Here is a 24,402-nt window from a genome sequence, read left to right on the forward strand (position 1 = left end):
TCCATATTTAGATGGCTCTAACTAAGAAACACTTTATCTTATATTGAACCCAAACCTGGTCACTGTCAACCCCTACTACTGATCTTTGAAGGTTCTCCCTCCAGAGTCATAGAAAGTAAATCTAATTCTCTTCTATGTGGCAGATTTTCAAAATAAGTTTTCCATTATAAAAGTATAAATTCTCAATATTAAAAAAATACACAGAAATAAAAAAGACAAAGTCTTACCACTCAAAGATAACTATTATTAATATTTTAATGTATTTCTACAGGTCTTTCCTCTGTATTTCTTATTTGTTTACATAGTTGTGTATAGTATGTATAATTTGGAATTCAGTTTTTCTACTTTACATTAATAAAATATTCATTTTATTTCCTATCTTCACATTTTTTATCATTATACTACAGATAAAGTGCATTTAACCCTTCTCATAATGTTAAAAATTTAGGCTGAATTAAATTTTCAATAATAAAGAATTCTGTAAATAAAGACTTCCTGTTTATAGCATACCCATTCTCCCCTGCTGCCCCATCTCACATAAATTTTCTGATTTCAGAGTGAAAAATTATGTCATTTATAAAGTTTCTTTTTTTAAAAATACTAACTGGTAAAATTCTTTCTAAAATGTCTGTGACATGGTAGTAATTTGATTATCATAGAAGATGAAATCTTTTTCTTTTTTTTTTTTTTTGCTTCATTGGGTCTTCATTGCTGCACGCGGACTTTCTCTAATTGCAGAGAGGGGGGCTACTCTTCGTTGTGGTGCACGGGCTTCTCACTCTTCTCACTGCGGTGGCTTCTCTTGTTGTGAAGCACAGGCTCTAGGCACGCAGGCTTCAGCAGTTGTGGAGCATGGGCTCAGTAGTTGTGGCTTGCGGGCTCTAGAGCACAGGCTCAGTAGTTGTGGCGCACAGGCTTAGTTGCTCCGCAGCATGTGGGATTTTCCCGGACCAGGGCTCAAACCCGTGTCCCCTGCACTGGCAGGCAGATTCTTAACCACTGTGCCACCAGGGAAGTCCCTGAAATCTTTTTCTATATACTCGTTTTTCTTTCATGATGTGGTAGAAACTCTCTCTCTGTAACAGCATTTTGATATTTAGCTGGGTACATACTGCTCATCTGTACACTGTATTTCCCAATCTCCCTTGCAGACATGTATGGACATATGACTAAGTCTGGGCCCATAGGTCAAGGGTGAGAATAATGTCTTCAACTTCCAGGCATCCCATTAAAACACTCCACTGGCTGCTGCTAAACTTTATCCTCCCCATTACTCTTCTTTTCCAGTATTTTCTTTATTATTCTTCCTGAAAAAATTTAAGATCAATTCAACAAGTTCAAAAGAACAATTCCATTAGAATTTTTAGTAGAATTACGTTAGAGTTTAAATTCATTTGGGAATAAGTGACATCTTTACAATATTCAATTTTCCCATTCAGAAATATCCCATCCCTTCTTTTAGTCTACTGTCCTTTTCTGTGCCTACACAAAGGATTAGTATTTCCATCACATGAGTCCTATAAAATTCTTGTTTAGGTTACTCCTGAGTATTTATGGGGTTGTACTGCTCATTCAAATAAAATTTTGTAGATAGCTACCACTTCTCCTGATTAAACACAACAGCTTCTTCAGTTTATCCTTATAGACGATGGTCTTCTCTTGCATTCTGTAATTACCTCTAAGAGATGGACTCCTAGTTGGCCATGTCTAGTTTATAAAAATCAAAATACTCTAGACAGAGTCTGATAGTCCCAGAGTAGAATGAGATCTCCTTCATTCTGGACACAATAACAACTTTTACATTATTTAGAATTGTGTTACCATCCTTGACCACTCCATCATTCTGATGATTTGAAACGGAATCCATATTATTAGTACCCTGCTTCCAACCAAGGAACTGACTTCATAGTGAAGGAAATGAGACAAAAGGCTGATGCCTAAAAGGAGTCACTGTTCTCATCACAAGCCTGATCACCCACAACTATGGTAAACTCAAAAAAAAAAAGTGAGTGAACAATTTACTGATAACTGATATGGCACAAGCTGGGAGGCATAACTTTCTGAGGTTGGAATGCTAGCTTACAGAATATGGCATGTGCTCAGAACCATATATGGCACTTGCCTATCCCACAGACAGAATGCATGTATTTAGGAACAAAGGCAGAAGCCTTTAAAATCGTTTGCTTTCTATCTCTATGACTCTGCTTTGTTTGATGGAAGATCTTAGAAATAAGGGAGGGGCACTTCTACCAGGAGACAGGAGCCATCTAGTCATTTTACATTCTTTACGTCACTGAAACAATACAGGGAATAGGATGCCATAGTGTTGACTAAAACTACAACTGACCTTAACTATCAGGGAGAAATAAGGTTACCTTAAAAAAAGAAAGTCAATAGGAGTATGGCTTACACCTAGGGGACCACTTTACCAAGCCTGGTCATAGAAATTAACAAAAATTACGTTAAACCTATGCAGGGCTAGCAAAGTCTTAGACTACTTAGGAATACTTGTACCAACCTATCAGGCAAAACCCCAGCTAATGAGAACCTGGCTGAATTCAAGAAGAATGAAGGGGGAAGAATTTAAATAACAGAAAAAAATAGGCTGTAGCCTCTACTTCTACTTGGACATTGCTGTAGTCATTATTGTTAGAATATTGATTTATTAGTTTTCTTCCTCCACCAGTGTATATAAAGCTTGGTAGTGATGGTTAAATTTACCATTTACTTCAAAGTTTGCAGAAAATGGACACCAACAATTGGGCAGAATTACAATGGACCCAGAGCAAGAATGGCTACCATGTGGAGATGGAGAATTCAAAGACAAGATAAGTGGCTTTTTGAAATTCTCAACGACTTTATGTTTGGATGCAGAAGTCTTAAAGTTACTTTGGACTGCCTATCTCTGGGGGAAGAAGCGACTATTAAGCAAATAATGGTTGTTCCTGGGAGAGAAAGAAAGGACAAGAGAAGGGTAAAGAAGAAAGTCCAACCATAAAATTTATTTCTTCAAAAAACTTGAAAATGGAACTAACTATAAACATATAACATATTACTCTTAATTTGTTAATTCAGAGCAGTGGACACATAGTCATAAATTCAACATACTACTCTGTATACTTTTAAAATATTTTTTAAAATTTTACTTCTGAATCCACAGAGTTAAAAATAATATTTTATTAGTAAACCAAAAAATATTTATCTTTTAAAGGAGTCCTTTCTACCAAGTACCTGTATGTAAAGGTAAAAACATGAACTGTGGCCTCTATATAGACTGATCCGTTTGATGTCAGAAGAGGTATAAAATACACTTTCACAGTTGGATTTCCTCTCCTGTGCTCTGCCACCAACATGAAAACAACATAGCCTTGAGTAGCCTGGGTTTCAGTACAAGCATGTGGAACAGACCCAAACCATTTTTGCATCCTGATGCCAAACTCCAACTGACTCATAAGCCCTTGAGTGAAGAAAGCAAATGTCTGTTGCTACAAAGCACTGAGATTTTCGAGGTTCTTATACAGTATCACGGTGGCAATAGGTAACTGACACATTAAAGGTGTTCTGTGTGATATTTATTAGACTATACATTTGGGGGGCATAATTTTACTTCACAATAAAAATGTTTAAGAAATATAACCATCTCGAGTTTCCCTGATAGCGCAGTGGTTAAGAATACACCTGCCAATGCAGGGGACACGGGTTCCAGCCCTGGTCAGGGAAGATCCCACATGCCGTGGAGCAACTAAGCTCATGTGCCACGACTACTGAGCCTGCGCTCTAGAGCCCACAAGCCACAACTACTGAGCCCATGCACCACAACTACTGAAGCCCACGCGCCTAGAGCCCGTGCTCCGCCACAAGAGAAGCCACTGCAATGAGAAGCCCGTGCACCGCAATGAAGAGTAGCCCCCACTCGCTGCAACTAGAGAAAGGCTGTGCGCAGCAATGAAGACCCAACACAGCAAAAAATAAAATAAACAAAATTTTTTTAAAAAAGAAAAGAAATATAACCATTTCAACATATAAATATATTTATTCAAATTAAATTCAGTACAATTTAAATGTGGAACTAAGCAATTTTCTTTATACATTTAGGCATATTCCATTTATACCTACAGACAAACTTTTTGCATAAGTAGGAAAACTTAAAATATATTTTGAATAGATTTGTACAAACTACTGAATACTTTAAAATTAGTAATTTAAAGTTCCCACCCTAATTTGGAGGTAGAATGGGAACTTAACTTTCTAGTTACTGGTCTGAAAAAAGAAAATAACTTGCTATAATTTTGAATGTTATATAGTATAAGGACTATAAAAATATCACTGTCATGAGAGCATATGAACACTCTAAATGTAGACCTTATGGTAGAGATTGCTAGCTGTTCACCAAAACTCATTTCTTCTTCATCCTGGAAAGCACAGCTAAACTATTCCTAGTCAGTGGAAAGTGATGTGGGCCACACCTAGGCCTAGCCCATAAAAGCCTCCCAGCATGTGCTCCTCCATGCTTTTCGTCCCTTCCAGTTGACTATGATGATGAATCCAAGGTTCCATGTTTTAAAGAAAGCAGGGTCACAGTCAACCTGGGTCCCTGGTCAACGTTTCTTGAAAAAGAAATAGACTGGTATTGTGTTTGCTATCTGTTCATTGTATCATGCAAAACAATTATAAAAAACAATGCCAAATAATTATCTACCTCCCTAAAATTGAACCTCTATAGTTTTTATGTTTTCATGAACTACCTGCATTCTTATGACAAGTATTATGAGTTGAAAATACGTCAACCACAAGTAGCATGAGTTTCACATAGGTTGTTAATTTCACTAGAAATTGAAGTAAAAACATAATAAATTATATTCTCTTCACAGCTATGTAAATAAAAGATGATATAATCATGTACAACCTAATGTTTAAAATTAAAATTAGGTTTTCTAACTAGAAAGACCCAATCAAGAAATTTCTTAATTACACACAGAAGTTGGTAATATGACCTAAAATTCTCTTACCATCTCTGCCATGAGGAACAGTAATCTGTTGGACTGAAGACGATGAAGCAAACTTGATAGGAACTTTGCCCAACTTCCGTGTACTGAGCTCTGGAATATCATGTCCACGATCTTCAGCATTAACAAAAATCTCAGATGAAAACATGGCTTTTCCTGGACTTTCTGTTGTTATCTGAGTGACTGCATCAGATGATAACTTTCCAGAGAAGGGAGAAAACGGGGTCTTAGTCTCCTTTGGTGATCTGAACAAAAAAGAGAAAGCACACAGCAGGTCATATCCTTGGCTTATCAAATACTGTAATTTCTTTCCAAATGTGACTTCAATATTTTTTGGAGACATCCAACTCAAATGGTTAAGTTATTTCTGCAGTACCTTTTGCTTCTTTACATACTTATTACAATGTGATCATCCATGAGTTTACTTTTACTTACATTAAAATCTACTTTTATTTTGGATTTAGAATGCTATTATATAAGGAAAGGGTACTTTTCAGTTGAAGTGAAAAGATATCCATTAAAAAATAATTATTAGAAGTCCACTATAAATTAGGGGACTATACTAAACGCATAGAGTGTACAAAAATAAAAAAGAAACAAAGCCTTTCCTCAAAAAGTTTATGTCAGTGGGGGAACCAGAGGTTTTTAAGGTTGTAACTATGTATACAGATTATAAAGTATCCATATTAAAACACAATGGAGTAAATAAATGAGTGTATAAATAAATAAATAATAGGAGGGAGGGAGAAGACAAATCTTGCCAACATAAGAATTCCATATGTAGGTAACCTCACCCCCAGCATCCATCTCCTCCCCAAGGAGGTGGAGGTGAAGCTTAATCTTCCCGTTAAGTCCAGTCCTGGGCTGGTCTTAATGATTGAATTCCAAAGAGAGTATAAAATGGGAGAAAAAGTAACTTTACAGTGGAGAAACCTAGCAAACACCATGTTATGCAAGTGATGATGTTTCACATCACCAGTGATGTCACGGAGACACTACATACTCTCTGTAAATGATGTGATGAGAAGGTTATTTCGCTTCTGCGGTATTCTTTGCCAAAACCTGTAACTCCAGTCTAATCATGAGAAAAACATCAGCCAAATCCAGATTGAGAATATCAGACCAATATTCCTCAAGACTGTCAAAATCATGAAAAACAAGGAAGGAATGAGGAACTGTCATAGACCAGAGAAGACTAAGCAGACATGACAACTAAGTGGAATGTGATATACTGGATTGGGTCCTAGAACAGAAAAAGGTCATTAACAGGAAAACTGGTGAAATAAAAAAAAAGTCTTAAGTTTAGTTAATAGTAATATATAAATGTTGGCTTTTTAATTTTGAAAAATATACTATGGTAGTATAAGATGTTAGCAATAGGAAAAACTGGGAGAGAGGTAAAGGGAACTCTATTATGTTTGTATCTTTTCTGCAGATTTGAAATTATTTGAAAATAAAAAAAGTCATTTTTAAAAAATGGAGTAATACTGTATTTTATTATATCACAGAAGAAGACCTTTTAAAAGGTCTTTTAAATCTCTACCCTCTATACACTATTTACTAATTAAAAGGACAATTATGAGAAAAGAAAATAGGCCCATCTCCATTATGTATATAGAAGCAAAAATCATAAACAAAATGTTAGACAATCAAATGTAGAGTGTGTGAGTGAGTGAATGTGTGTGTGTGTGAATTCCTACCAAGCTGTTTTACTCCAGAAATGCAAGGTGAGTTAACATTCAAATATCAACAAATGTCATGCACCACATCAATAAAATAAAGGAGAAATGTATATGATCATAGCAGTATAGTCAGATAAAACATTTGATAAAATTCAATAATTATGTATGATTAAAAACTCATAGCAAAGGGAAACTACAAAAAACTTTAGAGCCACCATTCTATTTACAGTGAAATGTGGAGAATGTCCACTGTAAGATTAGGAACAAAGTAAGAATGCCAACTCTTACCTTTTCTATTCAACATGTTAGTAAAAGTATTAAATGGCATTAGCAGTGAGGCAGGAAAAAGAAATCAGAAATATAAGGATAAGAAAGGAAGAAATAGTCCTGTCACTTTCCATATTTGATATAATTAAGGATACAGAAAATCCAAAACAATCTACAGATAACTTATTAGGATATCAGTTAGTTTTTAGAAGAGTTGCCAGATACGAGACCAAACTTTAAAAACTTCCACTAACATTTTTTGGTGTCTGAAAAGTTATAAAATTAAAAACTAAAAAATATGCCATATACATTATCATCAAAACATCATATACCTAATAATAAGTATAATAAAAAATGTAAGAACCCTAAACAGAAAACTATTAATATATCATAGAGAGAAATTAAAGGTGACCTAAATAGGATTTCTACTTTGAGGCAGGATGTATAGGCATACCTCACTTTATTGCACTTCACTTTATTGTACCTTGCAGATAATGTTTTTTTTTTTTTTTTTTTTTTTAACAAATTGAAGGTTTGTGGCAACCCTGTGTCAAGCAAGTCTAGTAGTGGTGCCATTTTTCCAGCAGCATTTGCTCACTTTGTGTCTCTATGTCACATTTGGTAATTCTCACAATATTTCAAACTTTTTCATTATTATACTTGTTACATGATCTGTGATCAGTCATCTTTGATGTTACTATTGTAAAAAGATTACAACTTGCTGAAGGCTCAGATGATGGTTAGCATTTTTAAAGTCTACTTTCAAATTAAGATACGTACTTTTTTTAGACATAATGCTATTGCACACTTAATAGACTACAGTATAGCATAAACATAACTTTTATATGCACTGGGAAACCAAACAACTCATGTGACTTGCTTTATTATGATATTCTCTTTATTGTGGTGTCTGGGACCAAACCCATATCTCCATATTAATATGCCTGCATTAGGTAGGCACAGGCCTACCTGCATCACTCCTGCTGCAACAAGCAAACAAAATTGAATAAAAGATCATAGAGCTAAGGAAGCAATCAAGAAACAATGTCAACTAATATGCTAGAGAGGGACATTTAGAGATTTGGAGCAGAGGTTTGGTGTAGGGAGACATACTCCACTGGAAAAGAGAAATCACCAGAGCTTTTGATGAACTCATTTGCTGGCATGATGGAGTGAAATCTAGCAGAATGTCAAACCAATTTCCCCCACAGGACATTTCCTTAGTGCCAGGGTGGTATAGGATGATGGGGGACTGAGCCAAGAAAGCAGAGTGAAATTTCCTGCACAGTCATGGCACTAACAAACCAAATCCCACTAGATAAAGGGGCCTGTGACAATCATTAGGTCTCCTCTTCAAGACATTTGTCAGTTTTTGAACCTATATAAAGCAAGAAGCTAAATACCTAAGGCCTGAGGGAGAGAACTTTCAAAAGTGAGGAATTAGAGACCTACCAGACTCACAGTAAAAACCCAGAAGTGCCATCCCCAAGAAGGGTGCGGAGTCAGAAAAGGTGAAATCATCTGCAATGTTTCAGTGTTTATGAGACAAATTTTCATTGAGAAAGTGTAAAGGCAACAAACACATAGCTGGTCTCTCCTTACATTTGCCATACTCTGAAGCTGTGAGAACTGAGAGCCTAAAGAACTGAATTCAAACATCTGAAAGACTGAAGTCAATAACTGACTGTATTTATTGAAGAATCAAAGAACTGTCAGGCTTACAGCAAAAATCCAAGGAGCCCACAAATTAGGAAAAATCATAGGTAGGATGAGATAACTAAAGCTCCAACCCAGTTCTGATCTAGTAAAATTCCTGAAATGACTGAAATGATCAGCCACTCTGATTAACAGAGAAAAGGGTAAATCTTCTCTGGTGCAAAGTAATAGCATCTTCAGTCTCTATGATTTTTTTATTCACAATGTCCAGCACACAATCAAAAGTTATGAAATTTGTGAAGCAGGAAAAAGTGACTCAAAATTAAGGCAAAAATCCAAGAAAAATTGATTTAGAGGGAATTCAGATTCTGGAGTTAGCACAGAACTTTAAAATGACTATATTGAGAGTAAAAGATGGGGATTAATAGATAAAAATATGGAGAATCTAGGGCTTCCCTGGTGGCGCAGTGGTTGGGAGTCCACCTGCCGATGCAGGGGACATGGGTTTGTGCCTGGGTCTCGGAGGATCCCACATGCCGTGGAGTGGCTGGGCCTGTGAGCCATGGCCGCTGAGTCTGCGTGTCCAGAGCCTGTGCTCCGCAACGGGAGAGGCCACGGCAGTGAGAGGCCCGTGTACCGCAAAAGAGGAGAAAAAAAAAACATGGAGAATCTCAACAGAAAATTGGAATCAATTTTTAAAAATCAAATACAGATAAATGAAAAATAAGAAAACTGATCCCCAGCAGACCTTAGGGAATACTAGAAGAAATTTTTTTAGGCTGAAGTAAAATGGCCAACATAGAACAGAACTGCAGGAAAGAACAAAGAGCACTTAAAGTGTGTGTGTGTGTGTGTTTAATATATACATGTACATATACCCAGGTACATACACCTTTATATTTATATGTTGTTTTATAAATAAACAATAATAATGTCTTGTGGGGATGTAGAACAGAAATATACAACAAAAGCACAAACAGCAGGAGGGGGCGAATGGAGTTAAACTGTTGTGAGATGCTTCATTTTTCATAAAATGGTAAGAATACTAATTTAAGGTAAAGTCAAGAAGTATAATCTCTAGAAAAATCACTAAAAGAATAGAGAAAAAGTATAACAAAAGAATCCAGTAAAGGAGCTAACATGAAATCAAGATAATTGATTAAAATAATAAAGGACAAGAGTAATAGAAAACAGCAAAGTGGCAAAACTTAAAATCAACCACCTCAATGATTACATTAAATATAAATGAACTAAATATCCCAATTAAAAGACAAAGGTTGACAAGATGAACAAGACCCAAGTATATGCTATTCACAAGAGAAATGCTTTAATATAAGATCATAGATACACTAAGTTAAAAGAATGGAAAAGGATACCCCAAGCAAACACTAATCAAAAATAAGCTTCCCCTTACCTTTCTCTTCCTCCCGGCTTTTTATTCTCTCCTTTTACCTTTCCCTTCCTGAACAACTGAATCTTAAAACCATTAGGTGGACATTCACAGTGGGTGAGGCAACAGTGGCCCAGAGTAAGGTATAAGAGCCTCATCGGGGTCAGGAGGGTGCCCATGTAAAGGAGTAGCTTTAGCACGGAGTATCACAATCCAATCAGGGCAAAGAGAATCTGGGGAGGTGTGGCTTGTTATGCAATATCAGAGGAGGATGAGGAGGGTTTCCATGAAGAAGAAGGTCCAGCTTGGCATGGGAACTTACTGCCCAGCCAGAATGAGGAAGGTGTCTCTACAGTGGAGCAGCCTAACATAAAGTGGCAGAACTAGAGCAGAGTAGAGAAAATAATCTTCACAGACAGGCAGCCTGGGCTGGTAAGTCAGATCCCCTGCAGAATGAGAAGGGTGTCATCCAGGGCTTGGGAGTAGCCCGGTTTGGTGAGTCAGAGCTGAAGCAAGGTAACAGCAATATCTACCATACAGGATAAGGGGAGGTAATCTGACCTGAGATGTCACAGCCTGGGTGATGAGGGTGTCCAACAGGGTAGCGAGGCATCCTGAATCAGATCCTAGACAGGATGAGGGCATCCAAGCAGAGAGGAGGCCCAATGTGAGATACCAAAAGCCTAAGCAGGATGAGGAAGATGCTCCTGTGAGGAAGTAGTCCATCTCGGGGAGTTAAGAGTCTAAGTGAGGTGAGGAGGGTGTCCACATACATGGGGTGAGCATTCTGATGGGAGGAAGTCAAAAGTCAAGTTGGGGGATGTTATCTATGTTTAGGGGTAGTCTAGAATGGAGTGTCAAAGCCCCAGCAGGGTAAGAAGAACATCCAAACAAAAAGGTAGTCTGAAAGGAGAGTCAGAATCCAAGTAGTGAGTGAGGCCAATCCTAGCTGGGGAGAGGATGGCAGGAATGATGGGAGATTAGTTACACATGGCAGATTGAGCAAATAAATAAATAAATATATAAAGCACATAAGAAGTGAGGGTTCTCACTATTGGATAAGGGAGTTACAAACACAGAAAGAGAAAAAAAAGTAGAATAAAACTGAATTAGAATTGTATACATGGGTGTGAGCTTATGGTTTTTAATATATATAGACAGATACAGAAATAAATGTAAAGGAGCGTGTGTGTGTATTTATGTATGTATGTATGTACGTATGTACATAAGTCCACTAAGAAGGCTGGGAGCAGCCCAATAGCAATGCTCAAATCTTGGCTTCCAAATATCACTTTCCATTAAAAGAAAGCAGGTTCCTTGGAGAAATGGCCAATTTCAGAGCTGGGGAAGAAGAAGTTATGAGCCTGAAGTATCTTGTTGTGCCAGAAGGCAAAGACATGTGCAAAAGATGACAAAAACATGTAAAAAGGATACAGAAACCAGCTTGAAGGAGCTGCCACTGGTCAGTAAATCAGTGGCATTTTGAGCATGAAAACAAATTGCAATAGTAACAATGAATATAAGAAAACATAACTTTGTATAAGATCTCATATCCAACAAAAAACTTTTATACAGAATAGATTAAAACTCTCTAAATTCAACAGTAAAAAAAAAAATGCAGTTAGAAAATAGCAAAACTTAAACACACAGTTCACCAAAGATAATATACCGAAGACAAACACATGAAAAAATGTTCATCCTCATTAGTCATTTAGAGAAATGCAGATTAGAACAACAATGAGATATCCCTATATACTTATTAGGATGGCTAATAAATAAAATAATAAAATAAAATAAAATAAATAAATAAAAATAAATAATAATCATTTATAATAATAAAATTATAATTATAATAATAAAATAAATTAAAAATACTGACAATAACAAAAACTGACAAGGATGTGAAGAAACCAGATCTCTCATATATTGCCAGTAGAAATGCAAAATGGTACAACCACCCTGGAAAACAGTTTGGCAGATTCTTAAAAGATAAACATATACTTACTATACAACCCAACAATCACACTCTTGGGCACTTATCCTAGAGCAGTTTCTCAACCTTGGCACTACTAAAAATGAACCAAATACTTCTTTGTTGTGGGGTACTGACTACTCTGTGTATTCCAGGGTATTCAGCAGCATCCCTGATGGCAACAGCAAAATTCCTTCCTAGTTGTGACAATCAAAAATGACTTCAGATGTTGCTACTGCCTCCGGGGAGCCAAACTCACCCCTGGTTGAGAATCACTGTCTGAGAGAAACAGAAACTTCATTTGTGTAAAAAAAAGTATATGAATGTTCACAGCAGCTTTATTAATAAGAGTCAAAAGTTGGAAACAACCCAAACATCCTTCAACAGAGAAATGGTTAAATAAACTGGTATGTATCCATACAATGGAATGCTACTTAGCAATTAAAAAAACAAACAAACATTGATATACACAACAACTTGGATGGATCTCCAGGTCATCATGTTAAGTAAAAAGAGCTAATCTCAAAGGTTACATGTTATATGATTCAATTTACAAAACATTCACAAAATGACAAAACCATATAGTAGGAAAACAGGTCACTAGTTTCCAGGGTTTAAAGAATGCAGAGGGCAGGGGAGAGGAGTGTGACTACAGAGGGGCAGGCATAAGGGAATTTCTTTGTGGTGACAGAATATTTCTATATCTTGATTATAGTAGTGGTTATGTGAAATCACAATGTGATTAAATTTCACAAAATTATACACATATGCATTCAAAAAAGCCTGAGTGCATGCAAAACTTGGTGAAATATGGTTAAGTTCTGTAGTTTAGTTAATTATATTGTGCCCATGTCAATTTCCTAATGTCACTTTGAAAATGTACTACAGTTATATAAGACATTACCAATGGGAAAGCTGAGCGATAGATACCTGGGACTCTCTGGACTATTTTTGTAATCTCTCGTTAAGTCTATGTATTTTTAAAATAAAGAGTGAAGAAAAGATAGCAATAAATCATAACCCACTGAATGAAAGGATGATTCTGTACAGATAGAAATAAACTAAAAGTCTTCTGAGGACTGAGATACTTACATAATTTCAAAGTTCCTCCCCATAAAACACTTAGCTACAAAGTGGAAAACAGTAACTTTCCAGTTGAGAAACCTAGCCCACAACCTTACTAAGTAATTAAAGTGATCACTGTCAGCAGTGGGACAAATATGACAGCTGCTAAGATGTTATAAGAAGAATTCAATGTCAATTCTGTGATAACCCTACCAAAAATATCTCACCTGAACTTAATCATGAAGAAACATCAGAGAAACCCAAACTGAAAAACACTCTACAAACTAACTGACCTGTAATCTTCAAAAGTGGCAAGGTAGGGCTTCCCTGGTGGCACAGTTGTTGAGAATCTGCCTGCCAATGCAGGGGAGATGTGTTCGAGCCCTGGTCTGGGAAGATCCCACATGCCGCAGAGCAACTGGGCCTGTGAGCCACAATTACTGAGCCTGTGCATCTGGAGCCTGTGCTCCACAACAAGAGAGGCCGTGATAGTGAGAGGCCCGCGCACCGTGATGAAGAGTGGCCCCCACTTGCCACAACTAGAGAAAGCCCTCGCACAGAAACGAAGACCCAACACAGCCATAAATTAATTAATTAATTTTTTAAAAAAGTGTCAAGGTAATGAAAGTGAAGGAAAGACTGAAGAACTGTTCCAGATTAAAGGAAATTAAAGAGTCATGACAACTAAAGCAATATGTGATTTTGAATTGCTCCTTTTTGTTATAAAAAATCTTACTGGGACAATTGGAAAAACTGGAATAGTGTCTATAACACATTGATATTAATTTCCTGATTTTCACAGCTTTACTGGTTATGTAGGAGAATGTTCTTTTCATAGGAAACGATGAGAGTGATGGGGCAGTAGGTCAATAACTTACTACCACATGGCTAAGGAGAAAAAAGGAGGTATTAACATGCTGTTCTCAAATGCTGATTAAACAAGCAGACAAAAATTCAGTAAAAATGAAGACTTCAACGTAACAGCTGACCAAATGGACCAAAGTACCATACACAGAATATCATAAGAAGCAATGGCAGAATACACATTTCTTTCAATTGCACACTGATCAAAATAAAAATATATCATATCATAAAGCAGTTCTAAAAAATTTAAGTATACTGAAATCATTAAGAATATAATCTCAATGACCAAAAAGAATTAACTAAAAATAAAAAATCATTTATATGTTCTTATATAATTGGAAATTAAGAAACACATCTCTACATAACCATGGATCAAAGAAAAAGTTATGATATGAGAAAATATTTTGTACAAAGATGATGAAAGACTACATAAAAATCTGTTTACACTAGAAAAGAAAGCTAAAAATTAATGAATATGTAAAAAAAGTATCTATTCTCAGAAAGATAGAAAAAGTTAAGTTAAACCCAAAACAGAAAAAAAAAAATACAGCAGCAACTAATCAAACAGAAAAAACACATCAGAGGATCATAAAAACCCAAACTGCTAAAGCCCTAGCAAGAGTGACCAAACAAAAAAGGATAAAACACAAATTACTAATACCAGACATAAGAAAGCTAATATCACTGGAGATTCAGAAATTGAAAGGATATAAGAATACTGTGAAAATAACTCATGCCAACAATTTTTGACAACTTATTTAACTGAAGAATACTTTCCAAACTGACACAAGAAAAAAAAAAAAATCTGCATAGTCAAATCTATTAAAGAAATTGAATCTATAATAAAAACTCCAGGCCAAAATGGTGAATTCTGCCAAATATCTAAGAGAAATAGTACCAATCTTACACAAACTCTTTCAGAGTGTCCCAATATACTTATGAGGTCAGCCCAATGCTCATACCAAACTCAGACAAAGATATTGCAGGAGAAGAAAATTATAGGTGAATATCCCCCATGAACACAAATGTACAAATCCTAACAAAATATTAATTAGGTAGATTGTATCTAGCAAGAAGGATAATACATAAATTAGGAATACATATGATAATCTCTACAATAACTACTGCAATAGAGTCTGACACAATTTTTGATGTTTGATTACTGACTTCTTTTTAAGCCTCACCTTTTGCTCCACATCTGGAAAGGCTGATAAGCCTGAGTATGACTGCCTCCTCCTTTGGCACCAGCAGAAAATTTAAACTGCCCATACATAGACTTTTTTCTCAGTTCCACCCTACAAAGCCCTCTCTGCTGTGCCCAAGCCAGCCTGGACCTGCTTGTGCCCACCCAACTCTTCCCAGGGGTCCCCTGTGTGAGTAATAAACTTCCTCTCAAATTCTCTGGGTTTGAGGAGTGTCCTAAGCCTAGGTATCTGAACAAAATTTTGGGTGGGACTTGTAGAGCATCATGCTAAGTGAAATTAAGTCAGAGAGAGAAAAACAAATCCTGTATGATATCAATTACATGTGGAATCTAAAAAATACAATAAACTAGTGAATATAACAAAAAAGAAACAGACTAACAGATATAGAGAACAACCTAGTGGTTACCAGTGGGGAGAGGGAAGGGGGAGGGGCAATATAGGGGTAGGGAATTAAGAGGTACAAACTATTATGCATAAATTAAGCTACATAAGCTGTATATATTGTACAACACAAGGAATATGGCCAATATTTCATAATAACTATAAATGGAGTATAACCTTTAAAAATTGTGAATCACTGTATTGTACACTTGTAACCTATACAATATTGCACATCAACTATACTTCCAACAGAAAAATTAACAAACTGGATTTCATAAAAATTAAAACTTTTTCTTCATCAAAAGACACCAGTAAGAAAATGAAAATCAAACCACAGACTGTGAGAAAATATTTGCAATACACAGAGGATCTGTATCTTGAATATATTAAAAATTCTTAAAGTCATGAGACAATCCAACGGAAAAATTAAACAGACACTTCATAAAGACATAAAAATGGCCAAGAAGCACAGAAGCAATGCTCAGCATCATGAGTCATCAGGGAAAAACAAATTAAAACCACAATAACATACCATTTCACATCCACATTTAGAATGGCTAAAATTAAAAATAACTGGAGGGACTTCTCTGGTGGCGCAGTGGTTAAGAATCTGCCTGCCAATGCAGGGGACACGGGTTTGAGTCCTTTTCTGGGAAGATCCCACATGCGGCGGAGCAACTAAGCCCATGCGCCACAACTACTGAGCCTGTGCTCTATAGCCAGCGAGCCACTACTGAGCCCACGTGCCGCAACTACTGAAGCCCGCGCACCTAGAGCCCGTGCTCTGCAACTAGGGAAGCCACTGCAATGAGAAGCCCACGCACCACAACGAAGAGTAGCCCCCGCTCGCCGCAACTAGAGAAAGCCCACGCGCAGCAACAAAGACCCAACGCAGCCAAAAATTAATTAATTAATTTTTTAAAAACCCTGGAAATACCAAGTGTTGCAATGTAACTTGCATATGCTGTTAATGAGAATGAAAAATGGTACTTTCAGCTCCAGTTTGGGGTAATCAATCATAACCCATTCTGTCTCTCCCACTAAGTGCAGCTATAAAACCTAGGCAAACTACATGGAGCAGCTCTTAGAAAACTCTTGAAAAATAGGAGCAGGCAAATTGTTGAAGATCAGCAACATCTGAAGTACTATTAAATTGGTGATGAGTTAGTTTACCATTGTTTCCTTTAGTATCCAATGACCTGAACTCAATAATAGAGTCTGACACTTAGAAGTGGACATTAGCACAGACAGGAAGACCTCCAGAAGAAGCCCTCTAATTCAGGCATGAGGAGTGGAAGCAGAAATAGTGTGAAAAAATCCCTGTTTTTCTTTTCTCCCTTTCTAGTAATCTCAAGCACTCAAGTAATCTCATGGAGGCAGTGGTACAGCAGTAACAGGGACCAGAAGAAGTTTAAAATTCTGAGGGGGGGGGGGCGACCCTCCTCTTTTACCAGAGAAGGTGTGGTCTGAAGAGGGTGAGGTGAACCTGTGTTGATTTTTTTTTTCTCTTTACTGAGTCACCTGGCACTGACACAAAGTAGCCACAGGAAGCACATAAAAGAGAGGGGTAAATTAAGCCCTTGCTTTCTGTTCTGAGGACCAAAAAAGGGGAGCTCAAGGAGAAACATATAGAGGAAAGCCCCTATTATAATAGTTAAAATATACTGACAATACCACAAGTTGGCGAGGATGGAGAGTAACTGAAACACTTGTATATTCCTAGTGGAAATACAAAGATACAGCCACCCTGAAAAACAGTTTAGTATAGTTTAGTTCTAAACAGTTCTTGTAAAGTTAAACACACACATATACCACATGACTCAGCAGCTCTAACTGTAATCACCCCAAACTGGAAACAACCCAAATATCCCTCAAAGAGTGAATGTATCGATAAACTGTATTTTTAAAAACTTTTTATTGCTTTATGCTTGTAATAAAGCATTAAAAAGTAAAAAACTGATTCATAAAATGAGATGGGTAAACCTTAAATATACTTTGTAAAGTAAAAGAAGCCAAACCCAAAGGGCTATTATATATTTCATGATTTCATTTACATGACACTCTGGAAAGGTAAAACTTGGAAGAAAACAGATCAGGAATTGCCAGGGGTCAGGGGAGGGACTGTCTATAAAGGGATGGCATGCGAGAATTTTTGGACTGACAGAAATGCTTTGTATGGAACTGTGATGTGGATTTATCAAAACTGATAGAACTATACACCACAAAAAGTAAATTTTACAGTATGTAAATTTTATAGTATGTAAATTTTAAAAAAATTAACCAAGATATTGGGGCAAAATGGAATATAGGATGTAAGAAATGAATCTAACTGCATTATAAATGAATCACATCCTCATGCTGAAGTCTATAAGGAAGAAAAAAGCTAACCCAGGAAACAGAAACAATGTCTGGACTGGATACTATACATAAAACCTGTACTCTAGGTGGAAAATTTGTTTCTCACCTGGGTATGGGATAAGAATTCTGAAACTTTATTTATATACTAGGGTAAATATACTGTAAATAATGAGAGCCATGTTTATCGCCATTGGAGAAAGAAGTTATAAATAAAGAAAGGGAAAAGGCTAGAATCAACCCTGTGGTTTTGGACTAGTTGGAGGTATCAACATCGACTTGTGGTTTAAAAAAAAATACATACACATACATACATACATACATATATATATATACACACACACATACACATTACAATAGAGATGAAAATGAATATAGGTGTACATATATGCATGAGTTAATACCTATAATCTTTAGTTTTATTCACTCAGAGGGGCAAGAAGCAGTGTCATCCTAGTAGCAATGAGCAAACCTCACTGGTTATCACAGCAAGATCCTTCTTGACCCATCTCCTAGAGTAATGGAGATAAAAACAAAAATAAACAAATGGGACCTAATGAAACTTAAAAGCTTTTGCACAGCAAAGGAAACCATAAACAAAGACCAAAAGACAACCCTCAGAATGGGAGAAAATATTTGCAAATGAGTCAACTGACAAAGGATTAATCTCTAAAATTTACAGGCAGCTCATGCAGCTCAATAACAAAAAAATAAACCACCCAATCCAAAAATGGGCAGAAGACCTAAATAGACATTTCTCCAAAGAAGATATACAGACTGCCAACAAACACATGAAAGAATGCTCAACATCATTAATCATTAGAGAAATGCAAATCAAAACTACAATGAGATATCATCTCACACCAGTCAGAATGGCCATCATCAAAAAATCTACAAACAATAAATGCTGGAGAGGGTGTGGAGAAAAGGGAACACTCTTGCACTGCTGGTGGGAATGTGAATTGGTTCAGCCACTATGGAGAACAGTATGGAGGTTCCTTAAAAAACTACAAATAGAACTACCATATGACCCAGCAATCCCACTACTAGGTATATACCCTGAGGAAACCAGAATTCAGAAAGAGTCATGTACCAAAATGTTCATTGCAGCTCTATTTACAATAGCCCGGAGATGGAAACAACCTAAGTGCCCATCGTCGGATGAATGGATAAAGAAGATGTGGCACATATATACAATGGAATATTACTCAGCCATAAAAAGAAACGAAATTGAGCTATTTGTAATGAGGTGGATAGATCTAGAGTCTGTCATACAGAGTGAAGTAAGTCAGAAAGAGAAGGACAAATACCGTATGCTAACACATATATATGGAATTTAAGAAAAAAAAATGTCATGAAGAACCTAGGGGTAAGACAGGAATAAAGACACAGACCTACTGGAGAACGGACTTGAGGATATGGGGAGGGGGAAGGGTAAGCTGTGACAAAGCGAGAGAGAGGCATGGACATATATACACTACCAAACGTAAGGTAGATAGCTAGTGGGAAGCAGCCGCATAGCACAGGGATATCAGCTCGGTGCTTTGTGACCGCCTGGAGGGGTGGGATAGGGAGGGTGGGAGGGAGGGAGACAAAGAGGGAAGAGATATGGGAACATATATATATGTATAACTGATTCACTCTGTTATAAAGCAGAAACTAACACACCATTGTAAAGCAACTATACCCCAATAAAGATGTTAAAAAAAAAAAAAAAACCTCACTGGTTTCTGAACACCACTTTCCATTGTTGAAAGTGGGGTACTGAAGTCCTTGACTATTACTGTATTGTTGTTTACTTCTCCCTTTAGATGTTCGTATTTGCTTAATATATTTAAGTGCTTTGATGTTGGGGGTGTTCGTGTGTGTATGTGTACTGTGTGCGTGTGTGTGTGTGTGTGTGTGTGTGTGTGTGTGTGTGTGTATGACTGTTATATCATCTTGATGAATTGACCCCTTTATTATTATATAATGACCTCCCCTTTGCCTATTGTTACTATTTTGTCTGCTACAAGTATAACCAGCCCTGCTCTCTTTTGGTTTCTACTTGTAAGGAGTATCTTTTTCCATTCCTTCACTTTGAGCTCACATGTCCTTAAAGCTAAAGCGAGTCTCCTGTAGGCAGCATATAGTTGGGTCTTGATTTTGTATCCATCAAGTCTTTTGATTGGAGAATTCAATTCATTTACATTTACAGTAATTATTGATAGGTAAGGTCTTACTTATACCATCTTATTGTTTTCTGGCTGTTCTGTAGTTTTCTTGTTCCTTTCTTCCTCTCTTGCTGCCTTCCTTTGTGAACTGGTGATTTTCCGTAGTAATATTTTCTGACTGCCATCTTTTTGGTGAATCTACTATACGTTTTTGCTTTGTGGTTACCCCGAGGCTCACATAAACATCTTACAGATAACAATGTATTTTATATGATAACAACTTAACTTCAATCACATACAAAATCACTACCCTTTTACTTCTCCCACGTTTATGGTTTTAAACACCCCACTTTTCAACAATGGACAGATCACCCAGATAGCAAAATCAACAAGGAAACACTGGACTTGAAGCATACTTTAGACTAAATGGACTTAACAGACACCTACAGAACATTCAGCAGCTGAATACATTCTTATCAAGCATACACAGAACATTCTCCAAGTTAGATCACATATAGGCTGCAAAACAAATCTTAGCAAATTTAACAAGATTTAAATCATGCCAAGTACCTTTTCTGACCACAATGATATTAAACTAGAAATCAATACTGGGGGGAACCAGGAAATTCTACAAATATGTGGAAATTAAACAATACAGTACTGAATACAAGTATGTCTAAAAAAATCAAAAGGGAAAGCAAAAAATATCTTGAAACAAATGAAAATGTGAACACAACATATCAAAACCTATGAGACAAAAGCAGTTCTAAGAAGGACATTTATAGTGCTAAACACCTTTATTAAGAAAAAAGAAAGGCCTCAAATAAATAACTTTACATCTCAAGGAATGAGAAAAAGAACAGACTAGCCCAAAGTCAGCACAAGAAAGGAAAATAACAAAGATCAGAGCAGAAATAAATGAAATAGAGACCAGAAAAATAGAAAAGGTCAATAAGATTAAGAACTAGATTTTTGAAGATAAACAAAATTGACAAACCTTTAGCTAGACTAAGAAAAAAAGAGAGGACTCAAATACATAAAATCAGAAATGAAGGAGAAGACAAAGCAACTGATACCACAGAAATATACAGGATCATAAGAGACGATTATGAACAATTATATGTCAACAAATTGGATAACCTGGCAGAGATGGAAAAATTGCCAGAAACATACAACTTACCAAGACTGAATCATGAAGAAAGAGAAAATATAAACAGACTCATGGAGTAAGGAGATAGAATCAGTAATCAAATCTTCTCAATAGAGAAAAGTCCAGGGCCAGATGGTTTAAGTGGTGAATTCTAACAAACATTTCAAGAAGAATTAACACCAATCCTTCTCAAACTTGTCCAAAAATTGAAGAGGGAGGAACATCTGCAAACTCATTTTATGAGGCCATCATATTACCATGATGATCCAAAGCTAGATGAAGACACTACAAGAAAACTACAGACCAACAGCTGATGAATACAGACATAAAATTTCTCAACAAAATATTAGCAAACCTAATTCAACAGCACATAGAAGAATTATACACCATGATCAACTGGGATTTATCCCTAGGATGTAAGGATAGTTCAACATATACAAATCAATAAATATGATATGCTTCTTTAATAGAATAAAAGATAAAAATCATATGATTATCTCAATAGACACAGAAAAAGCATTTGATAAAATACAACATCCTTCAATGATAAAAACTCTCAACAAATTGAGTATAGAAGAAACATCCCTCAACATAATAAAGGTCATGTATGACAAACCCTCAGCCAACATTACACTCAATGGTGAAAGGTTGAAGCTTTCCCTCTAACATCAGGAACAAGATAAGAGTGCCCACTGTCACCACTTTTACTCAACATAGCACTGGAAGTCCTAAGCAGAGCAATGAGGCAAGAAAAAGAAATAAAAGGCATCCAATCAGAAAGGAAGAAGTAAGTTGTCTTTGTTTGTACATGATATGATCTAATATCTAATAGAAAATCCTGAAGATTCCACCAAAAACTGTTAGAAATAATCAATGAATTCAGTAAAGTTGCAGGATGCAAAAATCAACATACAAAAATCAGTTGTTTCTATACACTAACAACAAAATATCTGAAAAGAACTAAAGAAAATAATCCCATTCACAACAGCATCAAATCAATAAATACCTAGAAATAAATTTAACCAAGGAGCTAAAACATCTGTTCACTGAAAACTAAAAGACTTTGATGAAGGAAATTGAGGAAGATGCAAACAAACGGAAAGACACATGAAATGTGTTCATGAACTAGAAGAATAAATATTGTTTAAACATCCATACTACTCAAAGCCATTGATAGAGTCAATGCAATCCCTACCAAAATTCCAATGCCATTTTTCATAAAAAGAGGAAAAACAGTTCTAAAATTTATATGGAACCACAAAAGACTCTGAATTGCCAGAGCAATTCTGAGAAAGAACAAAACTGGAGGCATCATACTTCCTGATTTCAAACTATACTACAAAGCTATAGTGATCAAAACAGTATGGTGCTGGCACAAAAACAGATACATAGATCAATGGAACAGAACAGAGAACCCATAAATAACCCCCCACATGTACAGTCAACTAATATTTTACAAGGGAGCCAAGACTACTCAGTAGGGGAAGGATAGTCTCTTCAATAAGAGGTGCTGGGAAAACTAGATATCCATATGCCAAAAAAATGAAAGTGGACTCCTACTTTTACCGCTCACAAATTAATGCAAAATGGGCTAAAGACTTAAACATAAGACCTGAAACCATAAGCTCCTAGGAGAAAACATAGGGGAAAACTCCTTGACATTGGTCTCACTGGTGATTTTTTTGGATGTGACACCAAAAGTACAAGCTACAAAAGCAAAAATCAGTAAGTAGGACTCCATCAACCCCCAAATTCTCTGTACAGCAAAACAGTCAACAAAATGAAAAGGTAACCTACAGAAGAGGAGAAAATATCTGCAAACCATATATCTGATAAGCGATTAATATCCAAAATATATAAAGAACTCATAAAACTGAATAACAAAAAAAAAAATCTGATTTAAAAATGGGCAGAGGAACTAGAACTGAATAGACATTTTTCCAAAGAAGATATACAAATTACCAACAGGTAGATGAAAAGGTGCTCAACATTACTATTTATCAGGGAAATGCAAATCAAAACCTCAATGAGATCACGTCACACCTGTCAAAAAGGCTATTATCAAAAAGACAACAAATAACAGTGTTGATAGGGATGTAGAGAAAACAGAACCCTTATGCACTGTTGGTGGGAATGTAAATTAGTGCTGCCACAATGGAAAACAGTAGGGAGGTTCTTTAAAAAATTAAAAATGTAACTACCATATAATCCGGCAATCTCATCTCTGGGTATACATCCAAAGGAAATGGAAACAGGTATCTGCACTCCCATATTCGTTGCAGCATTATTTACAATAGCCATGGTATGGAAACAACCATATCCTGTGTCCATCAATGGATAAATGGATAAAGAAGACATGGTGTAGGGACTTCCCTGGTGGTGCAGTCATTAAGACTCCACACTCCCAATGCAAGGGGCCCGAGTTCGATCCCTGGTCAGGGAACTAGATCCCACATGCATGACACAACTAAGAGTTCGCATGCCACAACTAAGGAGCCCGTGAGCTGCAACTAAGACCCAGCGCAATAAAATGAAATGAAATGAAAGACATGGTGTATATATACACAAAGGGATATTATTCAGCTGTTAGAAGGAAATCCTGTCATTTACAACAACAACATAGGTGGAGCTTGAGGGCATCATGCTAAGTGAAATAAACCAGACAGGGAAAGACACACAACACCTAATTCAGTCCCTGACACTGTACCTAACAAAGGCTCTGATGCTCACAGAGTAGAATGCTGTTTACCAGGGGCTGGAGGGTGGGGGAAATGGGGAGATATTGGTCAAAGGGTACAAACTTCCAATTAGAAGATGAATAAGTTCTGGGGATCTATGCACAGCATTGTGATGATAGTTAACAATAATGTACTATATAGTTGAAAGTTGTAGAGAGTAGATATTAAATTTTCTTACCACAAAAACAGTAATGAGGGAGGCGGTGGAAAGATGGCGGAGGAGTAAGACGCGGAGATCACCTTCCTCCCCACAAATACACCAGAAATACATCTACATGTGGAACAACTCCTACAGAACACCTACTGAATGCTGGCAGAAGACCTCAGACCTCCCAAAAGGCAAGAAACTCCCCACGTATCTGGGTAGGGCAAAAGAAAATATTAATTAAAAACAGAGACAATAGAATAGGGACGGCACCTGCACCAGTGGGAGGGAGCTGTGAAGGAGGAAAGGTCTCCACACACTAGGAAGCCCCTTCGCGGGCGGAGATTGCGGGAGGCGGAGCGGGGAGCTTCGG

The 24,402-nt window shown here is 36.6% G+C and overlaps 1 protein-coding gene across 1 annotated transcript in view; it reads right to left on the bottom strand.

Moving 5' to 3' along the window:
• The window catches only part of ALMS1 (ALMS1 centrosome and basal body associated protein), a 236,820-nt gene that overhangs the window by 86,781 nt on the left and 125,637 nt on the right, over positions 1-24,402 (bottom strand). Inside the window, exon 15 of the mRNA XM_007453424.1 lies at positions 5,010-5,251. Coding sequence (XP_007453486.1) covers positions 5,010-5,251 — 242 coding nt within the window. The remainder of the gene's footprint in view (positions 1-5,009; positions 5,252-24,402) is intronic.

Source organism: Lipotes vexillifer, unplaced genomic scaffold (assembly GCF_000442215.2).
Source record: "Lipotes vexillifer unplaced genomic scaffold, Lipotes_vexillifer_v1.1 scaffold253, whole genome shotgun sequence".
Taxonomy (NCBI): Eukaryota; Metazoa; Chordata; class Mammalia; order Artiodactyla; family Lipotidae; genus Lipotes; species Lipotes vexillifer.